Genomic DNA, 25307 nt, shown 5'->3' with positions numbered 1-25307 from the left:
ACATATTTTCACACTTGTCCAAAAGAACCAATAATGGGTTCTCGACTCCAAAAATATGCATGTCAGTTGTCACTGTCATTCTTATGCATGTGCTAACTGTTATTGCTACATGTTGGTTGCATCTCGAAAATCTCATTTAAGTACTTAGTTAATTATTTAAAAAGAAAAAGTCATTAGTCAATTATACTCCATGTTGTCCCTGTTTTGTTTGAACTTCAACAGTACTTTCTCAAATTATATTTATCATGACTTTATGCCACCATCATGTTCTCATATATATATATATATATATATATATATATATATATGGTTAACTATTTAGGTGAATTCATGCCCAATGTTCATCTGGTTACTTTTTTATGCCGGTTCACTAATTAGCCCATCAAATGCAGTTAATTATAAGAAGACCTTTGAAAAGATTGAAGTAAAATTTTAAGTTACATACAATAATGTAAATATTTTTGTTACAAGATCATTTTAACATATTACAATAACAACAAAAAATTAACTACACTGGGGTCGGAAAAAAAACAGTGTACATAGAGAGCTCTTAGCTCTAAAGAAATACTAGTGGTCTAGTGCCTATAATCATTTATTAATATCTAATCTTTTGATTTTCACGTTGCAGCTGCTTGAATAAAGAACTTGGAGTTGCAGAAATTTAACAAGGTAACATGAGAACCTAATATATATATACAGACAAAAGGACAAGTCATGGATTGGCACAGTGTTGAACTTAGAAAAATTTAGTTAGTGCGAAGCTGACCAGTTGCTCTGTATTTTGCATCCTTCTTTTTTAGTAATCGTCTTTTAGGAAAGTGATCATACCCTTTCTTCTCTCATCTTCCCATTCTGCAGTTTCAACATATAGCTAGCTAGGTTTCATAAAACACAAGAATTTAAATAAGTTGGAATGACGGTGGAAGAGTCAGCTCTGCTAGCCGACCAGAATAAAAGGAGTAGTGGTGGTCCGAGGTTTAACCGCAGATCAGATGTTATTGCTTCAGGTTCACCTTATCAGAAAGCTGCTGCTTTAGTTGATCTTGTACGTCCCTTTTAATTTCTCTGCTCCTTTTAATTTGTTTGTTCCACAATTTTAAGCCACATGTAGGCTCTGAAAATATGGAAAGCTATCTTGATGCTGTTTAGTTTGGTTTAAAGCAACATTTTAAGTGAAATTCAATCAACAAATCAAGAAATTGTCTGCACAATTTAGAGGGGGCAAATCAGAGAAATCGGGGGGGGGGGGGGTGTTCAATCTTCTAAACTCCAAGAGCTGCCTAGCAATTACAGAGATGTCTCCTTTTATTTGAGTGGGAGTTGGTTACAGTAACCTAACTTCTTACCACTGAATCTGTTGTATTTTTTTGTAATTATTGGTTCAAAATTTAGTATTTGTTAAAATTTTAGTAATTTTTAACATATATTTATGCTCCGTGTAAAAATTACTGGCTTTAATTAAACCATTATTGCATCATTGCATTCGCCTACGCTTCATGATGCAGCTTGTGGGTTATGCGGAGCTAGGGGGCACAACTGTATATACAAGGTTCAAAGATTATTGTTTGTATATAAATAATAGATGTTGAATCTCCTCGGCTTCTTTCTGTATTTACATTTTTATATTTGAATCCCCTTAGTGAAAATTTTGGCTCCGATACTAGGGTTCAAGGTCCACTTTACTGGAAATTTTGATGTTTTCTGTTTAGCAATGTCTGATGAGATATTAAGTCTGCAAGTTACGCATGCAGGCTGAAGATGGCGTTGGTCTACCAGAGGAAATTCTTGAGGGATCGAGCTTTGAGAAGGCAGCACCATTGTACTTCATGTTTACTGATTTTCACTTAGTGATTGGGACATTTAATTCCCTTGCGCTAGTCATTCTAAACTTCCTTGAGGTTTGTAAAGTTCTCTTACTGCCCTATCCCTGCTTCAAATTTTCTTTTTTCCCGGTATGTTGACTTCCCACTTGTTCTTAGAACTGACAGTCTTAGTTTCATTGTTTTCCTGTTTCACTTTGCTCAGAGACCACTGTGGTGTTTTAAGCATTTAGCCGAGTCTTGTATTAACAGAGACTACTATTATCTAGGAGAGCTTCCATACTTGACTCGTACCGAGTCCCTTATATATGAGGTAATGTTTGTAAGCTGGTTTATTTGTTATATTTAGAGTTTTTGATATCTAAAGCTAGAAGCTAATCTTTTAAACAGAACGAATGGATGGTTCTGAATATTTCCTAATCTATGGAAAATTTTATTGATTCGACTATCGTTAAGTTTGATTATTTTAAGAGCTATCCTCAATTAGGAGTAGTTGCTGCCTCCTAGTGCCGAGGCATGATGCATGAGATCTTATTTTTTTGCTGCATGGAAACTGAAATCACTTTGCTACAGGAAGCTCGAAAATGTGAAACAAAGACTTCCACTTCATACTTAAAGCCATGGATCAATTATCATTACATGAGAAGTAAAGGCTGTTCTATTATGGCACCATGAGCTTCTTTTTTTCATTCTTGTTCTTGTTGCTTACTGGTTTCCCAGAGAAGTTAGACGAGGAAAAGTCATTGGTCCATTATTAAGTAATAAGGGCCTACTCTGGACGCATATAGTACTACAGCTATGCACTTGGCGAGGTATCTTACGAAGAGTAACTTCTTTGGTGACTTATTAGGCTATAGGAGACTGGTGTAAAATGTAAAAACATTAGCACTAGAGATCTGTGTACAGCTTACCTTATTCTTCCTGGCTTTGCTAACTTTTTCTTTCAAACGGTCTTCTGCAGGGTGTTACTCTTATAATTCTTATGATACACATTTTATTTCCAATATCATATGGAGGCTTCCATCTCTACTGGAAGAGTCTTCTTAACAGAGTGAAGGTATTTGGAACCAGACTTCCGCGTTTCTCCTTATGAATCTTCATATTTTTTTTCAATGTTAAATTATTTCAGTTCCTCCTCGTAAATGTATCACTAGTTTGTGAAGATAAATGTTTTTTGATAACTGAGAAAACCTCGAGGGCCAGTGGCGCACGGTTCGAAACTTGGTGGATACTGGGCCCACCCCTCTACCCTTCATTTTAAATACCAAGCTTTTGCCTGCGGCAAGGTTCGAACGTCAAAATCATTTTCTATTTTCCCTCTTTCTACTTTCCCTTCCAATTTGTCCACAATCGGAGGGTAAGTCTCACGTAAAAGTTCTCTGATAAACCCCCACGAAGTCAACTGTGTGAATCCTAAGCAACTCTTGGTATTCTGGTTGCACTTTTTTCTGTAGAAAACTGACCTATAACTGGATATTCCATAAAGCATCTTGAGAAAAGAATTTCCAGAGGTTGGAGTTGGTGAATCAATTTGCTTGAAACTCTCACAGAAACTATAGTTAATTTTCTTTAGTAACTTCTTTCATTTTTGGCTTGATTTTTCAGGTCATTTTGCTGTTTATCTTGGTTGCAGATATTGTCGTCTACATTGTTTTCCCCGTAAACTACTATCTTCCATTCCGCATTGCACCGTATCTCAGGGTGGTGTTCTTTATTTTGAACAATAGGTACGCCATAGTAGGATTCCTACTCTTTTACTTTCCAAGTTTAGTCATGATCTCTTTGACTCTTTGTTCATGTTTATGTTAATAACTTTCTTTACCCAGACTTCTCCCTCCAAGTGGTCTCACATTTTACATTTTTAGTAGTCTCTTTTCTTTTACTCAACTATATGAAATATAATCAGAAATAGGACGATGATTATCATGCACAATACACAACTTCAGCTATGCGTCTGTTATACACGAAGATATTTGGAGAAGTGAGCTTTTAATGTTGTCTTCCAAAATATCAAGCAAATCTCATATTGTTCTATTGCTTTAGAAAATGATAGTTTCATGAGTATGTTTTTTCATTCTCCTTAATGCTTTCATTCCCACCCTTCCCCCACCCTACCGAGGAAGGAAGATGAGCCTGATCTTCTGTGGTTCTATGAAATTACTATCTTGCAACTTTTGAAAGGAATGGAGTCTTCAAATATGATTTTAATGTCCTCTCTCTCTATCTCTCTCTGAGTCCATTATCCCGCTTCTACTTCTTGAATGAGCTTCAATTGTGACTTATCAAAACAAAAAGAAAAAGGAATGAGCTGTGATTGTGTAAGGTATGTTTTGGACAACGGACATGCAATAAGCCTGATGAATATAATTGATTGTCCGCGTATATTACATTGTATTACAACAAGGGCTCTCTTGGTAAAAGACTTAATGCCACTTCTATTGCTCTAATCCCTGATGATCAATAGAGTTTCTTCTGATCAGGTCAACCTTTATGCAGACAACTTAGCTTCCATCGAGCTCACCCAACAATCAAAGGCATGTAAGATAGCTATGTAATTTGGAAGATAGCTTTTTTAACCTTCTTCTCGACTGGATGCCCACTGTAGCACACAAACACCCCATCTCACCCCTTCACCACCACCATGAACCATGAATCCTAGGATTCCACCACCACCATCCGAGAACCAACCCTGTCGCGACACTACCCCAGAAAGAATCGCCGGGATTTGACACTCCACGCGCCGTCACGCGTGGCAGATCTCCGACCACCCCTAGCCCACGCGCCGGCGCGTGACGCCTTTTCAGGCCAGATCCCAACTTTTTTCCTTCGGACAGCCTCTTCGCGAGGCTATTCCGACCTCACCCATCCATCAACCTCCAACTTCCGATCACTTTTGCTATTTTCCGGCGACGGAGGTGTCTTTTTCCGGCCAGATTTCACTCCCCCTCACTTTTCCTTCTTCAGTCAGTCTCCTTGCGAGGCTCTTGGTTTAGCTATGACGGACTCTACAGAGAGAAGCTCCTACTTCTCCCTAGAATCTAGAAAATTAGAAAGCATGTCTTTTAGCAAAGCTGCATCTTGGCCAGCCCTCGAACTTGGGGGAAGATGCCAGCGAAAGCTTGACGTAGGGCAGGAGCCACACTTCTCGCTGTCCGAGAAGCACACTCTCAGGCGTAAAGGTTTTTTGGACTCTTGTTTGATTGGGTCTTTCTCCAAATGGGTTGGTTCTCCAGAAGCTGTTAGGAACTGGGCAGCAGAGGCATGGAACGTCAAGGACGGACTGAAAATATCGAAACTGGGTGACACGCAATATCTCTTTCGATTTGTCGACGAGTCTCAAGCTTCAGAAATTCTTGTCAGAGGAAACAGGTGGTTTGATGGGAATTTCTTAAAGTTAGACAGATGGGTGGAACACGATGGGTGTCTCGACCCTCGTTTCACTGGCGAAACATTGGTGGTCAACATGGTGGGTCTCCCGGTGCATCTCTGGTGTCTTGACCTATTCAAGAAGGTTGGGGAAATCTGTGGGGGTTTCATTGATGTCACTTGCAGCTTGCACGATCTCTCGCGAGTAAGGATTGTGGTGAGGAAAGGGGGCAGAATCCCTGTCTCCACTGTGGTGGAAGATGGCTACTTGAGCTACAGGGTTTGGTTGAGCCCTGAATTTCGCCCTGTCTTTATGCCTGTGATTTTGGCGGAAGAAAAGGAATGGTCAAATAGAAGGGAGGGAAGGGGAAATCAGTTTCTGAAGGGAGGGGAGGGCTCACCGGATCAGTGGACTAAGCTGGAATCAGACGGTAGATCGAGAAGTGACGGGAGGTTTGAACTTGTCAGAGAAAAAATACTTTCGGGAAATATTGTTACAAAGTTTGTAAAGTCGAATGATCAACTAGCAGATATTTTCACTAAGTCTCTTACTGGTTCTCGTATTAGTTACATGTGTAACAAGCTCGGTACATATGATGTGTATGCACCGGCTTGAGGGGAGTGTTAGTTTATAGATATGTATAGTGTAGTCTTGTCCCACATTAGAAGAGGAGTAATATCTCCTTGTAGTGTATAGCTATAAATAGGGACCTCTTGTATTGTATTTATCATCCAATATCAATAACATATTTTCTCCTGTGCCTTCTCACAGAGAATTTAAGAACAATAATCAATAATATCAAGAGAGAATTAGAGTAGTAAGAAAGTGAATTGTGAGGAAAAATGAAGAAGAAAGGGGGGGCTATTTATAGCTTTTAAAAGGTTAAAATTGTAATTTATCAAATATTAGGGGTGGGGGTTATTTTCTTAAGGGGTAGGCCGAAATGGCCATTTCTGCAAAAAAGGACCGTTGCCCAACGGTCATATTTGAATTTGACCGTTGGCAACGGTCCAAAAAAAAACACACCCTCATCCCCCCCCCCCCACCCCGTTAAAAATCCGTTAACGGGTTAACGGGCTTAGCGGGTTCCGGTGCACCGGTATCAAAAAATTGTTCGTTTGTAACCCGCTCCCCGCCCAGCCCGCCCCCCACGCTATAGTACCGGGCTGAACCGGGTTGTAAACGGGTCAGCCCGGCCCGATTAACAGGTATAGTCTGTACGTAGCACGGCACCCGGTGCCTAACTACATGCGGCCGAGCAAACCAATTGGCTAGCTGAATCAACATGTGATATCATAACATATTGAATGCGGAAGATAAACTAACACATGCTGATATACTGAAAGTCCGAATGATATAAATCAAAATGCAAAAACACTAACGTAAGTCTGAAACATATCTGTAGCCAACATTGCTTAACATGAAAAGCCTGCGAATCTGTTTAACTGTTATTCTAGTCTATGAAGCCTCTAATGAAGTATTGAGAACACTGATTGTCTGTAAATATTGAAAGACTATAAAGTAATGATAATGCCCCAAAAAAATTGGAGCTCACTATTCATTCTACTTCTAACTATCCCACAGGTGCAGAAAGTACGGCCGACGAGGTTTCCGAGCAGGGGGAGCAACCTGAAGAGGTTATTGAGCAAGGGAGCAACTTGATGATGATGTTGAGCAAGTGGAGTACCCCACTCAGGAAAAAAACAACCTCTGAGGAGATCAGAAAGACCAATGGTAGAGTCATGCAGGTACCCTTCCACATAGTATGTCCTCATCAGTGATGAGGGGAAGCCAGAAAGTCTTAAGGAGGTGTTGTCCCATCCAGAAAAGAACTAGTGGATGAAAGCCATGCAAGAAGAGATGGAATCTCTTCAGAAAAAATGGCACGTACAAGCTGGTTGAACTTCCAAAGGGTAAAAGATCACTCAAATGCAAATGATTCTTTAAACTTAAGAAAGATGAAAATGGCAAGCTGGTCAGATACAAAGCTCGATTGGTGGTAACCGTGATTAAAAAAGCGCTCGCTTCCTCGCTTTAAGCGAGAAGCGATGCGAAGCGACTCAGTGCCCGCTTCACATGGGTGAAGCGACTCAGGTATAAAAAAGCGACCGCTTTCCACTAAAAAGCGAGAAGCGACCAAGCGATGCGATGCGAAGGAAGCGACCGCTTCTTTGTTTTGAAAGAGACCCAGGCTATTTAATTAAAAACGAAGTTGTTCTGTCTTTTATTCTTCAACTTCAAGTTCAAGTCTTCAACAGCAACAGGTATGTTCTGATTTTCCTCCTTCTTTTTCTTCTTCTTCTTCTTCTTCTTTTTCTTTCACTGTTTCAACGTCCAAATAGCAGCGAAATGTTGGCGAATTTTTTTTTTACCTTCGATTCTTTCTCATAATTGATGCCAATCCTTGGGTTCTTCTTTCTCTGCCCAGTTTTTAACAGAGAAAAACTGCCCTTCCTCTAATTTTTATATCCTTTACATTGAAGTATTGAACATTTGCTTACAATTACATGTGTTGTCTATGCATTATTTATTTTAATTTTTTTTTTTAAATTCCGCTTCACTTCAAAAAAGCGAGCGCTTCGCTTCTCGCTTCACGCTCTTCACAACACTGGGTGGTAAAAGGCTTCGAACAGAAGAAAGGTATTGATTTTGACGAAATTTTCTCACATGTTGTTAAAATGACTTCTATTTGAAATATTTTGAGCTTAGAAGCTAGCCTAGATCTTTAAGTGGAACAGTTGGACGTGAAAACTGCGTTTCTTCATGGAGATTTGGAAGAGGAGTTTTATATGGAGCAGTCAGAAGGATTTGAAGTAGCTGGAAAGAAACACATGGTGTGCAAATTGAATAAAAGACTTTATGGATTGAAGCAGGCACAAAGGCAGTGGTACAAAAAGTGACTCATTCATGAAAAGTCAAACTTATATGAAGACCTATTCTGATCCATGTGTATACTTCAAAAGAATTTCTGACAACTTTATTATTTTGTTGTTGTATGTGGATGACATGTTAATTGTAGGAAAAGACAAGGAGGAGCTGATTGCAAAGTTGAAGGGAGATTTTTCCAAGTCATTTAATATGAAGGATTTGGGTCCAGCACAACAAATTATGGGGATGAAGATAGTTCGAGAGCGAACAAGCAGAAAGTTGTGGTTGTCTTAGGAGAAGTACATTGAACGTGTACTGGAACGCTTCAACATGAAGAGTGCTAAGCCAGTCAGCATACCTCTTGTTAGCCATCTGAAGTTAAGCAAGAAGATGTGTCCTACAACAAATAAGGAAAAAGAGAGCATGGCGGGAGTTCCTTATTCTTCAGCAGTCGGAAGCCTGATGTATGTAATGGTATGCACCAGACCTGATATTGCTCATGCAGTTGGTGTTGTTAGCAAGTTTCTTGAAAATCCTGGAAAAGAACACTGGAAGCAGTCCAGTGGATACTCAGGTACCGTAGGAGACTGTTTGTGTTTTGGAGGATTTGATCTAATCTTGAAGGGCTATACAGATGCGGATATGGCAGGTGACCTTGATAACAGAAAATTCACTACTGGATATTTGTTTACTTTTTCGGGGGGAGCTATAATCATGGTAATCGAGGTTGCAGAAGTGTGTTGCACTTTCTACAACTGAAGCGGAATATATTGTCGCTACTGAAGCTGGTAAGGAGATGATATGGCTGACACGGTTCCTTCAAGAACTTGGATTGCATCTGTTAGATATGTGTAGTCCCACATTGGAATGGGAGTAATATGTACTTTGTAGACTATAGCTATAAATAGGACCTCTTGTATTATATTGAGTATCTAACATCAATAATATATTTTTCTCCCGTGCTTTCTCACATGGTATCAGAGCATTAGTGAGAAAAGATCGTTGTGCGTCATTCCAGCGTTAACCGGGAAGAAACAACTTAGTCATCGTGCAATTTTTCCGATGACCTAAGGCTTGTCTACGTGAAAGTCACTTTCTGTCGGTGTTGTGCTAAAACCAACACCACCACGAGGTATATCACCCTCCGATGACCAACCCCTGAAAATTTATCCATCCCCTCCACGCGCCGGCAACAACAACTTTTCCAGCGAGGGTTCCGTCCAGTTTCAGGCCATTTTTTCGCGAAGCTTCTTCAGGGCATTCTGCTCTCCTCACAATTCCGAGCCTATCCCCTATTTCAAGTTAACCCTACTACTACAAATTGTAGCGACATGGGAACCGATACTTTGAATAGTCGGATGGTTTCTTTAGCAGATTATATTGAGTTCCTTCAGTACAAAGCATGTAAGCAGACATCGTCTTAGATAGCTTTTGTTGTTCAAACAGGTAATAGCGTGACTTGTTTCTCCCTCCTCTGAGTCTTGGGTCATTGATTTAGGTGCATCAGATCATATTTTTGGTAACAAATCTCTTTTCACTACTATTTCGTATTCTCCATCTCTTCCAAGAGTTACAATGGCCAATGGGTCTCAAACCATGGCAACTGCAATAGGTCAAGCAAGCTCACTTCCTTACTTACCTTTAGATTCAGTCATTTATGTTCTCAATAGTACTTTTAATCTCATAGTTGTTAGTCGCTTAGCCAAATCACTTAAATGCGCTGTTTTATTTCTTAATGACCATATTTTTATACAGGAACGCAGTACGGGGCGGATCATTGGTACCGGACGTGAATCAAACAGACTTTATTTCATGGACTTGCTAAATCACATGGACTCACATCTTGTCTTCCTTCAACAACTTGTCCTTTTACTGATTCACCAAATTTATTACATAAACGGTTGGGACATCCCAGTTTGTCAAAACTTCAGAAAATGGTATCTAGTTTATCTCACTTGTCAGCTCTAGAGTGTGAGTCATGTTAGCTCGGTAAGCATACTCGCTCTCATTTCCCTCGGCGTCTTGATAATCGACCAGAGTCACCTTTTACTTTAGTCCGTTCAGATGTTTGGGGTCCTAGTCGAGTCAGTTCCAACTTGGGATTCCACTACTTTGTCAGTTTCATTGATGATTATTCCAGGTGCACTTGAATATTTTTGATAAAAAATCGATCTGAGTTTTCTATTTTCCAGACCTTCCACGCTGAATCAATTTGGGGTTTCTATTCGCATATTTCGTAGTCATAATGCACGAGAGTATTTGTCTTCCCCATTTCAGCAGTTTATGAAATCTCATGGGATTATTAATCAAACATCTTGTCCGTACACATCTCAACAAAATGGGGTAGCTGAAAGAAAGAATAGACATCTTATTAAAACTGCTCGTACCCTACTCATACAATCTCATGCTCTGTTGTATTTTGGGGGGATACAGTTCTTACATCTTGCTATCTTATTAATCATATGCCATCTTCAGCTATCCAGAACCAAGTTCCATTCTCTGTCATGTTTCCCCACTTACCTTTGTTCTCTCTTCCACCCCGTATCTTTGGAAGCACTTGTTTTGTCCATAACCTTACTCCAGGAACACATAAGTTAGCTCCTCGTGCTCTTAAGTGCGTATTTTTGGGTTACTCGAGAACACAAAAGGGGTATCGATGCTACTCTCCTGACCTCCAGCGGTACCTTATGTCTGTTGATGTTACCTTCTTTGAAACCCAATCATACTTCACAGGTTCAGGTCATCACTTAGATATTTCTGAGGTACTACCAGTTTCATCTTTTGGAGATTCAGTCACTATTTCCCATTCATCTTCCTCTACATCTCCAGCTCCACCACCTACAACTCCAATTGTAGCTCCACCACCTATAGCTTCAGTTCTACCACCTACAGCTCCAGTTGTAGCTCCACCACCTATAGCTCCAGTTCCTCCACATAATCCAGTTCAATTTTCTGCAGCTCCACTACTCTTGACTTATCATCGTCGTCCACATCTAGATCAGGCCCAGGTGATTCACGCCCTGCATCAGATTCTGCACCTATTGCGTATTTATCTCCTCTTAGTCAACCAATTGCACTCCGCAAAGGTGTACGATCCACACTTAATCCGAATCTCACTATGTCGGTTTAAGTTATCATCGTCTGTCGTCACCTCATTATGCTTTTATATATTCTTTGTCCATTGTTTCTATCCCTAAGTCTACAGGTGAGGCACTATCTCATCCAGGATGACGACATGTTATGATTGACGAGATGTCTGTTTTACATGCGAGTGGCACTTGCGAGCTTGTTCCTCTTCATGCAAGTAAGTCTACTGTTGGTTGTCGTTGGGTTTATGCATTCAAAGTCGGCCCGGATGGCCAGGTTGATCGGCTTAAGGCTCGTCTTGTTGCAAAAGGATATACTCAGATTTTTGGGCTTGATTATAGTGATACTTTCTCTCTCGTGTCTAAAGTAGCATCTGTTCGTCTCTCTTTGTCCATGGTTGTACGTCATTGGCCTCTTTATCAGTTAGACATTAAGAATGCTTTTCTCCACGGTGATCTTGAGGAAGAAGTTTATATGGAGCAACCACCTGGTTTTGTTGCTCAGGGGGAGTTTAATGGTTGTATGTGCAGATTGCGCAGGTCACTATATGGTTTGAAACAGTCCTCGCGAGCTTGGTTTGGTAAGTTTAGCACAATTATTCAAGAGTTCGGCATGACTCGTAGTGAGGCTGATCACTCTGTGTTTTATCGGCATTCTGCTCCTAATCTGTGTATTTATCTAGTGGTTATGTTGATGATATTGTTATTACTGGCAATGATTAGGATGATATTACTAATCTGAAGCAGCATCTCTTTCAGCACTTTCAGACTAAGGATCTGGGCAGATTGAAGTATTTTCTAGGTATTGAGGTCGCTCAGTCTAGCTCAGGTATTGTTATTTCACAGCGGAAGTATGCCTTAGACATTCTTGAGGAGACTGGAATGATGGGTTGCAGACCTATTGACTCTCTTATGGATCCGAATGCTAAGCTTCTGCCTGGACAGGGGGAGCCTCTTAGAGACCCTACGAGATATAGGAGGTTGGTTGGCAAATTGAATTACCTCACAGTGACTAAACCTGACATTTCTTTTCCGGTGAGTGTTGTAAGTCAGTTTATGGATTCTCCCTGTGATAGCCACTGGGATGCAGTTGTTCGCACTTTTCGGTATATAAAATCAGCTCAAAGCAAAGTATTACTATTCGAGGATCGAGGCCACGAGCAGATTGTTGGGTACACAAATGTTGATTGGGCATGATCACCTTTTGATAGACGTTCTACGTCTGGATATTATGTTCTAGTGGGAGGTAATTTGATCTCGTGAAAGAACAGGAAACAGAATGTAGTTGCTCGATCTAGCGCCGAAGCTGAATATCGGGTCATGGCTATGGCAACGTATGAGTTTGGGTCAAGCAGTTGTTCAAGGAGTTAAAGTCCGGAGAAATCAACAAGATGGAACTGGAGTGTGATAACCAAACTACTCTTCATATTGCGTCAAATGCGATGTTCCATGAGAGGACTAAACACATTGAGATCGACTGTCACTTTGTCAGAGAGAAAATAATTTCAGGAGATATTGTTACAAAGTTTGTAAAGTCTAATGATCAACTAGCAGATATTTTCACTAAGTCTCTTACTGGTTCTCGTATTAGTTACATGTGTAACAAGCTCGGTACATATGATGTGTATGCACCGGCTTGAGAGGGAGTGTTAGTTACAATGATGTGTAGTCCCACATTGAAATGAGAACAATATGTACTTTGTAGACTATAGCTATAAATAAGACCTCTTGTATTATATGAATTAACCAATATTAATAATATATTTTTTTCCCATGCTTTCTCACATATATGATATTGTCATCTCATAATTACAGCCAAAGTGCAATAGACCTAAACAAAAACACCATGTATCATGCAAGAACAAAGCATATTGACGTGAGATATCACTGGATTCGGGAAAAGATAGAGGACTGATCTATGCAGGTCAAGAAGATTCCTACGAGTGAGAATTCTTTAGATATGTTGACAAAGGTGGTACCAAGAGACAAGTTTGAGTTGTGTAAAGAACTTGTCGACATGCACTCAAGTTAAAAGTCCGGTGTTATATCCTTCCAGTGAATGGGTCTGGAGGGGGAAGATTTGTGGGGTCCATCCCCATAATTGAAAAAGAAAAAAAAAAGGGAATTGCATGATGCCAAAACAAGTTTTGGCCTTGTTGGTGACGGTGACAACTTAGCAAATGTAAACCAATTCTGATTGGTTAAACTTTCGGTTGCTTTACCTATAAATAGAATGGCTTCTATTATATACACCAATCTCAGAGGGAAACATATTTGAGAGTAGTGTGAGGTATTCGCAGGCGGTGTAGTTTGTGAGGGAAAATAAAAAGTGTGAGCGATATTGTAGTGAGGTGGGAATCTCAAAAGAGAGTTATTTCTTTTGAGTGTATAGTGGTCCCTGGAGTAATTTACTCGAGACTACGGAGCGTAAAATTTTTCATTATAGTGGATTAATTTGCTCCTCTCGGGCCCGTGGTTTTTTCCCTTATTAAGAAAGGTTTTCCACGTTAAAATCTTTGTGTCCTTGTTGTTTTCTTTATTCTTGTTGATTACCTTATCTCGGTACTACGTTATTGTTCCGTTGTTATTACCGTGATATTATTTTTGTGGGGGGGTTATTCCCAACAGTTTATAAATCTGGTTGATTTATCTTATTAAATTGTATACCGAATGTACTGCGTTAGCACTTGGACTGATGTTTTTTGTTCATCCGCAACTGTTTTGCTCCTACCTGTATTTCTTAGAATTATCTCTCTTCCTACTTATCTATAACTTATGTAAGGCTTTATTTGAAAGTAGGGGTGGCATGTGGGCCGGGGCCGATCCTAAGTGGGCTTCACGGGCCCGGTCCTAAGTGGTCCGGTCCTAAGCGGTCCCGGGCTTCGCGGGCTTCTCGTTGGAACCGGTCCGGGACCGGGACCACGAACTAGCGGTCCCGTGTTAAGTGGGCCGGTCCCGGGCCTAAGCGGGCCCAAACGGTCCTAAGCGGACCCAAGTGGGCCCAACGGAAACTTTCTATTTTTTAAATTATTTTTATACAAGTTAGAGAAAAAAAATGGTAATAAAAATATCTAAGGCAATTCTTAGTAAATTATATTATAGAATTGTCACCTAAATTTTTTAATTCAAATTTAAAGACAAAAATATTGTAAAGAGATATTCAAAGCAATGCGTTATAATATATATACTATACTATACTATATATACATCTTAAGATATATAAGCTATATTCGATTTACTATATATACATCTTAAAATTTATACATTAATATTCGATTTATGTACTATATATACATCTTAAGATATATATATATATATATTTATATACTATCGAATATGGCTTAAGATATCTCTCTCTATATATATATATATATATACTATACTATATATACATCTTATATATACATCTTACTATATTAAGATGTATATATAGTATATCGTAAGATATATACTATCGAATATGGCTTATATACTATGTATATAGTAAGATGTATATATATATATATATATATATATATATATATATATATATATATATATCTTAAGATGTATATATAGTATAGTATATATATAAGCTATATTCGATATATATATTTATATACTATCGAATATGGCTTAAGATATCTCTCTCTATATATATATATATATACTATATATACATCTTACTATATTAAGATGTATATATAGTATATCGTAAGATGTATACTATCGAATATGGCTTATATACTATGTATATAGTAAGATGTATATATATATATATATATATATATATATATATATATATGAGAGAGAGAGAGAGAGAGAGAGTATAGTATATACTATATGTATAGCTTAAGGTATATAAAAAGACAAAAATATTGTAAAGAGATATTCAAAGCAATGCGTTATATTTTTATTATAGCATTAAAAAATCATGGCAATATCTTTCTTAGTCTTTCTCCCCCATATGGAATGAGTACAACAAGGTGCTAATACCACCATTGAGAAGAAAAAGAAACTAATCAAGATGTGCCAAAATACTAGTTACATATTAATTTACATGGTATCTCTTACAAATTTCATAAATCCTTCAAGGTCCGGAGGAATTTCCGTTGGTGGTGGCGGAAATGAAGCTTGGTCATCACCGCTTCCAGGCGAAGCATCATCCTCCGCAAGTTCAGCTAGCATTTCTTCATAAGCTTTGTCTACCTCTGGTTGTGATTCAGCAAGTCCAAAATTTCTTCTTTCCGAACGGATCCAATCTCTGAAAAGTACTGATTTTTCCAAGCTCTCCCTCATAGACGCTCTATAATCACCGAGTTGAAGTCTTGCTTGACTGAAAGCGCTCTCTGATGCCACTGTTGAAACTTGAATAGTTAAAATGTCTCGGGCCATCCTTGAAAGAATCGGAAAGTATTTTTCTTTGTCCTTCCACCATTCCAAAATATTAAAGGAGCCGTCGGGATTCACTTCCTCAATTCCCTGTGACAAATAAACTTCAAGCTCATTTAGTTGTGAAAAATCACTAGTACTAGAATCTTGAGAACCCCTGAACCCTGCCCAAGCACTAAGTGTTATTACTCCCGTAGTTCTTTTAGATGATTGAGAACTAGAAGAAGAAGGAGTTGGAACATTTGGTCTAGCATGATCTAATGCAACTTGATAAGCATTATAAATAGTTTGAACATTTATTTTAATTGAGGCTATTGCGTCCGCAAGTGTAGACAACTCCTCATCTTCAAGTGCTAAACCATTATAAACAGTTTCATACCAAAATTGAGGACCTCCTAATTTCATAGTAGGATTTAACAATGCAGCAACACCATAAATAGGGGGAATAGGGAAAAAATATTTTTTAAACTTTTTTCTCATGAAATCAATAGTAAGTTGATAAATTTCCCCACCCTCTGAAAAATGATCAAACAAATTTGCAAGTTCTGCAATATAAACTAAACAGTTAGAAATAGTAGGATAATATTGCCCAGAAAATTCATTTGTAGCAATATGAAATTTTTCTAAAAAATCTACAAGCATTTTAACATTAGCCCAATCCGCATTTGTAAGGTGCTCATCATCATCACTTACATGAGCATTAAACGTTGAGTTTATGGGGTTTCTATATTCATATGCAACAACTAAACTTTCATACATGTAATTCCATCTAGTTGGACAAGGTTTAGGAATCTTTCTTTCTCTTAGGCCAAATTCATCGCATCTTTTAAAATATTCTCTAATTCTACTTCTACGGTTTGAATAAAAAAGCCAATTAAGAGCCATTTTAACCTTTTCAATTTCAACATTTAAAATTCGCATACCATCACCCACAATTAAATGGTAAATATGACAAATATATCTAACATGAAAAATGTTACTAAATGCCGGACTTAGTGTAGTGGTAATCAAGGCTACAGCATTTGTGTTACTAGTAGCATTATCCATTGAAACTAACATTATTTTATCACTAATGCAAAAATATTTACAAATATCCGTAATCGTGTTAGAAATAAACTGCCCTGTGTGACGTGAATTAATTATTCTATAAGCAATAATGCGCTTTTGCATTATCCAATCCTCATCAATCCAATGACTGGTAACAGTAAGGTAATCACAGTCATTACCACTTCTACCAATATCAGTTGTAATAGCAACACGACAATTTATATGAGTAAATAAATAACGCAAATATTGTTCATATTCATGTTTATATTTATAAATATCACTCTTTACGGTTGTGCGAGGAAAACTTTTATAAGTACGATTATAAACTTTTCTAATATAATGCACAAAGTGAGGGTTAGAAGGAAAACTATAGGGTAAGCACATAACAGTAACCATTTTTGCCAATTCTTCCCGATCTTTTTTTGGATCATAATATAAAATACCACCGGTAACAATGTTAATTCCCGGTTGAAATTGATTTGACCAGGTACTAAGGTCAGCCTGACTAGGTGCACTTGTCCCCTCGGCCAAAGCTTTCATACGAAAATATCTAGCTTTATCTTGAGGGTGTAGCAATATGTGTTTAGTCAAACTTCCCGTCCCCCCCGACTTCCAACATATTTAAAAACTAACTCTTTGCCACAAGTTTTACACTTAGCCCTATTTTTTTTTATCTTAGTTGAGTAAAAAATGGCCAAACAAGAGATGTTTCTGCCCGTTTAGAAGGTTGTCTAGAAAAAGTAGGGGCAGTAACAGGAGGGTCAGACGGGGGATCATTTGGATTATTATTAGTTGGGTTAACTTCAGGAGCAGGACTAGTGGGTGTATCGTCATCCGGCTGCGTTTCATCAAAATCTATTTCTTCATCATCATTTTCATCAATAGTTGGATTACCATAAAGAGCATTCATATATTCATGGTTTAATTGTTCACCGGGGGCAATATTATGGCAAAATTGACTCTCGGTAAATTGTAATAAACTATTATCGCTATCAAGAATAGTAGGTGTAGAACGGGTAACAGGTTTCGGCCGGGGAGCCGGGGGAAGTGGAGGAGGAACAAATTGGCCACTAGATTCACCACTCTTGGACTTTCCCTTATTTTTACTAAATATTTTTTTTAGGGAATAAGCCATCTTAATTAATCGAGCAAAGTAAATAAAACAAACAAAACTATAATATTAAAACTTAAGAGTTGGAACGAGTTTACCGAATTGACGAATAACTTGTTGAAAAATAATTATCGTTGAAGACTTCAATTCACCAACTTCACAATTTTGCACAAATTGTAACAATTAAGTAAGCAATTATAGAAGAATATTAGAGAGAGATTGATGATTTTGTGAGAAAAATGAAAGAATGAGGGGGTATTTATAGTTGAAAATAGGGAAAAAGTGTAATTATAAAAAGTTTGGGGTTAAAACAAAATTTGGGGGGTTAAATGGCTATTTGCAACGGCTATTTTGGCAGACCAAACGGCTAGTTTTTAAATGGCCAAACGGTCAAAAAAAAAATTTAAAAAAAATTATTTGTTGGGCCCGTTTAGGACCGTATAGGACCGCTTGAACCGGCCCACTTCTGAGCCGGTCCCGGTCTCGCGGGCCTCCCCTATGAGACCGGCCCACCACCCCACGGTCCCGGTCCTATCCGGTTAGGACCGTTTAGGCCCACCGCCCATGTGGGCTTGCGGTCCTGGGCCGGTCCCGGTCCTAACCGGCCCACATGCCACCCCTATTTGAAAGTGTCATTTGCAATGCAGCTAGCATTAAGCCTTTGTTTGATGTATCCATTATTGATTTTAGCTCTTGTTTTTTCCTGCTAAATATGTATTTTCAGATCCTTTTCCCACGACAGTTGAGTTTTCAACTTGTCTTCTTTAATCCCACAAGTAGATAGTTGATTAACTTTCTTCTTTTCTCTAGTTTGTGGATTTTAAGGTTGCATGCCTTTAAATATTAAGCTGCAATTACCGTTGTCTTTGATTTATTGCTTTGTCAAGTGACGTTTTTCTCCTCCACTGATTTTCTTAATATGTGTTTCTCTAGGAAGGAGAAAGAACTTACAGACTTATGTCCATTGATTTTCTGGGTATAGGTTGGTGTTATTTAGCTTCGTTTTGAGGGATAAATTTGATTCTTTCTATCCACCCTAGAAGATCTGCTTGTCCTTTATTTTGTCTTCTGTTATGTGTTGATTTATTTGACTTTTACCAGCCTCTCAAATTAGGGTTCTTAAATTAAACAAACACTCAAGTGTTTTGTGTTAGCTTGTTTACTAACAGCATACTTTTTGTCATTCTTTTTCGTAGTTTGTTAGTGTGGGTGGTAAAAGTTATCATGGTATGTAAATAATGGACAAAGGGATGAGATAAGAAATCCTCTAAAGCTCTTAATTTACTTGGAACAACTGAAGTAGTTGGATTTGGATGGTTATAGATGATCTACCTGGTCTGCATCATATCCTTCCATCAGCCCACTCAAAGGGAAAACGCAAAGGAAGGATAGGATATCATGTTGGGAAACGGTTGTTTATGTGAAGTAAGGTGCTGATGTGAAAAATATGCGAACTTCCAATGATTTTACTTCATTTACTGGAGGTGGTTGCTTGTTCTTTTGCAAAATATAGTGAATTATTATCTGTTATATTTGTTTTTATGGTCAAATAAATAACGTAAAATTATTTGAATCAATCCAACAGTACCGCTGTTTGTCAAGTTCTTAGCATAAATTGGTAACTTCTTACTTATGTGAACATAGTACAACAATAACAACCACCCAGTGTATTCCCACAAGTGGGGTTTGGGAAGGTAGGATGTACGCAGCCTTACCCCTACCCTTCCTTGGAAGGGCAGAGAGGTTGTTTCCGATAAACCCTCAACTGAAGACTTATGTGAACATAGTAAGATTGCTAAATCATTTCTCGGAAGTTACTGAGGTTAACTCAGTTTATGGATGATTGCAATTTTCACAGGTATTGAAGAAATGACTACTTTGGTATGCCCTTATGGTCTGAATTTCATGTCCAACGGAAATTGGTAAAGGCCTTGATAACTCATTTTGCAGTGACTGCGAAATTTGTGCTCTATGATGTGCTTGAGTAATTCAATTATTTTCAAGAGTATGTTACCATAGACAAGTAAAAGATTTTAAGGCGGTGAAATAGAATCTTGTGTTTTTTTTCTTTCTATTTGCTGTCTTTTGAATACTAGTCTTGAGGCGAAGAGTTAATAACAATTACGAACTAGAAGGTAGAGATTGATGACAAAATTCCCAATTTACCTTCTGTGGCTTGTATCTCCTTTGCTTATAGTGAATAGTGAACCTGTGTTGGTTATATAATATTATCTACTTAATATAATCACCAGAAAGATGAAGTGTGGGCTGATCATGTACACTATATTGCTCCACAATAATGATAATTTTGCTTATGTCTTATCAAGGAAGATTGAAATATAAAATCTAGTTCAAGAGTATGGCATATTAGTTGGAAGCGAAATCATCTTCTGTCCTAATATAATGTACATTCAACATTTTCATGTGACTGCCTGAGATTCTATAATTGTTCAAGACTAGGGTTTCTAACATCGTCAATTTCTTAGAGTATTCTATTTTTACCTAGAATATGTGTAACCATAAAAGTATGAAAAAAATGTACTGTTGAGTACTTCATGTGGTTAGGAGCAGGGTTGGACGATGTAGTCGCGGTCTTTTTCTTTCTGATGCTTCATAATTTAGCGCCCGTCTTAGGGATACATTAATTGCTTCTGTTTGCTGGTGCTTACAGGATTCGCTATCTTCTTATCGCAAGAATGTTACGTTTCATAAGACTCTTGATGCACATTGAGCGATTTCGTTCTTTTGTTACCACATTTTTGACCCTCATACATTGTCTGCTGCCATACTTGGGGACCATATTCTGTATCTTATGCATATACTGCTCTCTTGGTTTACAGGTATATTTGATTCTTTGCTGCTATCTTTATGAATCACTCCATCTTGGATTTTATTTCTCTCCTCTTCTGCTTGTTATTACACGTAAAAGCTTTCTAAACTTTTGTCTTGAAGCAGTGGTGAACCCTGTATGTTGTTTTGATCTTCGTAAACGTTATCCTCAAAAAATTGATCTATTTCTCTGTTACTACTGCCTTTGGTTGCAGAGCATAGTCATCATGGCATCATAGAAGAAACTCCTGTGTCTTTTCCTCATCAATTTTTAATTGATATTGCACTATTGTGTGTCTAACATTTTTCTAGCCCTCTCTGCGCTTTACCCTTAGTTCTGTTTTACCTTGTGCAGTTCTTTGGGGGATTGTCAACACTGGAAACCCCAAGTTACACCAGACTGATCTTGTTGGTTATGAGTATCCTTTTGTTAATTGTGAAATTCCTTGCAGAGTATTCTACAAGTCACTTTTCTTGACAAACAACGAGGAGACAATGTTTTTCTCGTGTCATAATTATCTTCTTGTCTATTTTATCATTTGAAGATAAAAACAATCTATTTTATCATATAATACCGAGATCCTATTTGATTTTCAATATCCTTTATAGTGTTTCTACTTGAAAGTCGATTGGTCGACTTTGTTTTCTTGACAATCCAAGCTATTTGCTTTTTAACTTCAATGACTATCCAAATGGCATGGTGACACTTTTCAATTTATTGGTGATGGGAATCTGGTCACCGTTGATGCAGGTATCCTGATCTGGTTTCCTCAATTATCATTATAACTGCTTAGAAGAACTATTTGCACATAAAGGCCATCTTTTGTAATGCAAATTCAGTTGTTGATGGAAAACTTTAATGAACCAGCACTTTCAAATAGGTCTGAAAAATATGGTTTTGACCATGGAGCCTAGCCAAGTCCTGAAGTTACTGCATTCTAATTTTGTTACTTTTCTCAGTGCTCCGATAAAATAGTGTAGAGTGTAAAACGATTATCTTTGGAAGCAAAAATTTACTTGGAGCATTAAGATGTTATATATATATATATATATATATATATATATATATATATATATATAATAGTTAATACTAAGTAATAAAGCTTATTTGTGTAAATGTTCTCTATGTACATAGTACTTACTTTGTAAATGTTCTCTGATGTATAAACACAAAGAATGTGTAGGCAGACTACACGTTATTTTGACTCCCAATTCCTAGTCTTTCACCAGATGAAATCTTGTCTGTCTTGTGGATCAATGAAAATGGGAATTTACAGACAAAAAATGTACAGACGATATGTGTACACTTGTAAAAGGATGAATATTTACAGGAGATATACAACGTCATGCATCATTTGGATTAGGGTGTCCAAAAGGCATATATATAATGGCCCTAGACTACTGCACCCATTACCTTATGTTTTTGGTTTGCTGCTCAAAATCTTTTAACATGGTATCTGACCCAATGTTTGGCAACCTGTAGTGACACGTGTAAGTCTGTTTTGAACTCTACAACTATGTCACACATGCGGAAGGGTGATGGAAATGGGCAATATATACATTGGCTATATAAGGATTTCCAAATGTTTTATAATGATCTTATACATCAACCATTAATGACTCATGCATTTTGCTTTAATGTGCTAATAGAAAGATATTTGAGATGACTAATTCCTGTTTTTACGGTTCTGACCTAGCTGCTTTTCTAACTTGATGAATTTTAATTAGCTTATATCTTACTACCATGTGTGGTCCGAGTAGCTGATAATATGCTTCTAACATTTCAGAGCTACAAGGATGAAGGAACTGACAGGGACTTCCTGGACTTATGTCTACTTCTTCAGCTTCTATCTTATTGCCGTTTTGTGGCTATTAAATTTGGTAAGTATCCATGTGTACTCTTTGCAAATTGGTCTCTAGACCTCCACTGAAGATCCATAGGCATAGATGAAAACCAGATAATGTTGGAGTCAACTTCTCATGTAGAAATAAGTACTCATACGTTCATTGTATCAGATAACATAACCACAGGGGGATTGTGTCCGTGTGGGTAAAAATGAGGGTATATTTTCCATTTGCTACTAACTTATAGATCTCTAGGTACTTGTAGGTGTATTACATTGAAAACCAGTTGTATAACCCTCCCCTTCTCCTAATGCACAAACCTAACTGTAATATTTACTCTTGCTTCATGTTCAAGAAGTGATATCACATTTGTGTGCTTTTAAAGTTAAAAGTTCCCTTCTAAGAACTAATTATCTTCACGAGTTGACTTATTCCATGTCCTAAAATGATGTTTTCCTTTACCCACCAATATGATGCTTTAGTTCTTTAGAGTATTGAACCATGTAATCAGATATCATTTATATATGTTACCCACCTGTATAAGACATCTAACATCATGTTTATTCCAATTCCTATTCAAGCTAACCACCATGCTTTCTTGCTGGTAGTTTCTAGATCTTTATATATCCTTATCGTATATGGTCGATTTAAAATTTTCACTAATGGGAAAATGCTCGACAAAGTGCTAACATATTTTTTGATACACATAGGAATTAAAAATTTGTAGAGTTGACCTTAAGGACTGGGAGATTTTATTTCCCACCCTACCCATGTTTGCATTATTAGCCTTTTTACACTTTCCATCTCAGCAACCATTCTCTGGTGGTCATTGATCAATCAAAAAACAATCTATTTTATAACCCAGCGCTTGGAAATAATAGAATGACCTGAATGATGAGGCATCTGCTTGCAAAGTTGCTAGATTTGTTCTAAATGGCTAGTCAAAATGGTCACTTAGTTAATGATGTATAAATAATGATATCAAAAAGAAGAAATGAATGAACGTAAAGGTGTAATAAAAAATTTTATTTGGTAGTAATACTGGTATATATGTGTATATGACTATATTCCTTACCAAGGCAAGGTAGCTTAAATGTTCTATTCCTGTTGAATAATTACAGAAGTTGACATTGCATCTTTTTTATTTTCTTAGAAAACTAGCTCTCTTTTTTTGTGACAATTGATCTTATAATTTACTTTCCCTTTGTGTTCTGACACTTTCTTTTTCTAGGTACTTATTCTGTGTATAGCCCTATAGCATGTGTCAATGCTTAAGCTGTACTAACACTTTACTACTCTTTCAGATTGTAGTATTTGTCTTTGGAAGCTTTTCAAACAGAAATGAATCTAGAGGCTTCAACAAGAATTGTGGATGGTGAGGACAAGGTTAGTTAAATTGTTATTACTAGCTATTCCTTTGGCCAGGAACATCTCGACAGACTCTAGCGTGTTTTTTGGATTTCTCGGCTCATCATAGAAATACAAATTGCACTCGTGAAAATTGTAAGTCGAAGTTTAGAAAGAGATTATTCCCTCGTGATTTACTAGGTAGGTCACTCTTAACAAGAGAAACAGAAACTTTAGTCAGATCGTGATTAAAAGATAACTGCTAAATTTAGTAGCACACGGAAATGACACCAAAGAGTATCTAGGACAAACTCAAACTTTCAGCCATATTTAGCTTGTGTAACCTAAACCTTGATTCTCTAATGTTATTCCTTCACTCATTACAGAGCATACTAGACTTTTTCTTTTCTTTGTATTTTCATCTTTAGTCACCACATAAAACTGTTTCAGACTTTAATGTCTTTTTACTAGCCTACCTTGTGGTTAGCTCCTTCATTCATGAATCAATCCTGTTCTAGACCAGCCAATTTGTACTAACTTGGAGATTTGCATCTCTTGTATTATAACACTATGTTGTCTTTGCCAAATGATAATTGTTTATAGACTTCATTGCTGAAGTAGCCTTATGACCTGAATTCTGTTTTTCTAATCCAGGAAGAAAGAAGAGGGCAGCGACGTCCTGTTGGGTATGTGTGATTGAAAGATGTTAAACTAAGAGAAATTTTCAATGATTTAACCTATTTTCTGATTGGGAACTACTTTCATTGCACAGTGCTAAGACTCGGAGACACAAATTAGATGATCTTCACCGTCGCATGTCTTGGTCTGAACGAACACAGCGCTCCAATTCACAAGTTTGTCCATTTTCCAGGCTGGTAACTTGTTTAAGAAATATGAAATGGAAAAAGAAATTCTTACATGTTCTGAGACAATCTATTCACTCATAACAATTTAGTATCTTTCTCTTAATTTTCAGCTTTATACAATACTGGGAGCTTCAGAAGCTGAGTAATTTTGGACCTGGTGGTGGATAAAAATCACAGTCAAGCGATCTCTGTGTGTAAAGTTGTGAATTGTGGAGTTTCATCCGAGCAAATTGCAGCATTTTCACTTCTCCATGCAAATATGTAGCGGTTTGTTGAGTGCTGTTATTATTATAAATACCGTGCATTGCTAGCTGCAGTTTTGTTCTCTGTATATCAAACGTTCGAGTTGAAATATGATGAATTTCAGCACTTTTGCTCATCTCCTGGTTATGATTGTTAACCCTGGTGGTAAAAGCAATATGTGGATAATAAAGTCTAATCTTCGAGAGCAATATTGGCAAGGCATTCGAATCCTTTATAGCTGCTTAAAAGAATCCTGTCAACGTCTGAGGTTGTGCAAGAAAAATGAGTATTTAATCTTTTCTCTCAAGTTCATCATTCCATTAACATACGCCCCATTGGTCATGAAGTTCACTATATATTCTTTATATTTAATGTATGAACTTTGAGTTGTATCCTACATTGCAAAACTGAAATATATAGCATGTCTGTAATACCTACCACTACCATTGCCTCCACCAGAAACGGCAAGAGATGCTGCCTAGCATTTCTCAAGCCATTCGAAAAGAA

The 25307-nt window shown here is 37.6% G+C and overlaps 1 protein-coding gene across 10 annotated transcripts; it reads left to right on the top strand.

Annotated features, from left to right (window-relative positions):
- Positions 1-576: 576 nt before the first annotated feature.
- On the top strand, positions 577-25009 carry LOC107792180 (two pore calcium channel protein 1B-like). 10 transcript variants are annotated; one of them, XM_075237100.1, is made up of 15 exons: positions 678-1045; positions 1752-1898; positions 2026-2133; positions 2782-2877; positions 3426-3547; positions 9811-11359; positions 19529-19592; positions 20342-20510; positions 20855-20918; positions 21160-21250; positions 22287-22380; positions 23649-23730; positions 24346-24377; positions 24464-24545; positions 24668-25009. In XM_075237100.1, the coding sequence occupies exons 1-6, from the start codon at positions 914-916 to the stop codon at positions 9878-9880; spliced, it is 675 nt and encodes a 224-aa protein (XP_075093201.1). In that variant the 5' UTR covers positions 678-913; the 3' UTR covers positions 9881-11359; positions 19529-19592; positions 20342-20510; positions 20855-20918; positions 21160-21250; positions 22287-22380; positions 23649-23730; positions 24346-24377; positions 24464-24545; positions 24668-25009. The 10 variants fall into 10 exon arrangements, with proteins under 10 accessions (XP_075093190.1, XP_075093201.1, XP_075093195.1 ...); XM_075237094.1 differs by having other exon boundaries at positions 24464-24566; XM_075237103.1 differs by lacking the exon at positions 9811-11359 and adding an exon at positions 6772-7451 and having other exon boundaries at positions 24464-24566.
- Positions 25010-25307: the final 298 nt, after the last annotated feature.

Source organism: Nicotiana tabacum, chromosome 2, assembly GCF_000715075.1.
Source record: "Nicotiana tabacum cultivar K326 chromosome 2, ASM71507v2, whole genome shotgun sequence".
NCBI classification, from domain to species: domain Eukaryota; kingdom Viridiplantae; phylum Streptophyta; class Magnoliopsida; order Solanales; family Solanaceae; genus Nicotiana; species Nicotiana tabacum.
This window is presented reverse-complemented; position numbering and strand designations above follow the sequence as displayed.

What these genes read in the sequence shown, in the direction of transcription:
- LOC107792180 (XM_075237089.1), top strand. Translation starts at nt 914, where the DNA reads ATGACGGTGGAAGAGTCAGCTCTGCTAGCCGACCAGAATAAAAGGAGT. An exon ending in ACTGCTCTCTTGGTTTACAG is followed by an intron (nt 20,511 to 20,854) that starts GTATATTTGATT and finishes TACCTTGTGCAG; the next exon opens with TTCTTTGGGGGATTGTCAAC. An exon ending in ACTGATCTTGTTGGTTATGA is followed by an intron (nt 20,919 to 21,159) that starts GTATCCTTTTGT and finishes TGACAATCCAAG; the next exon opens with CTATTTGCTTTTTAACTTCA.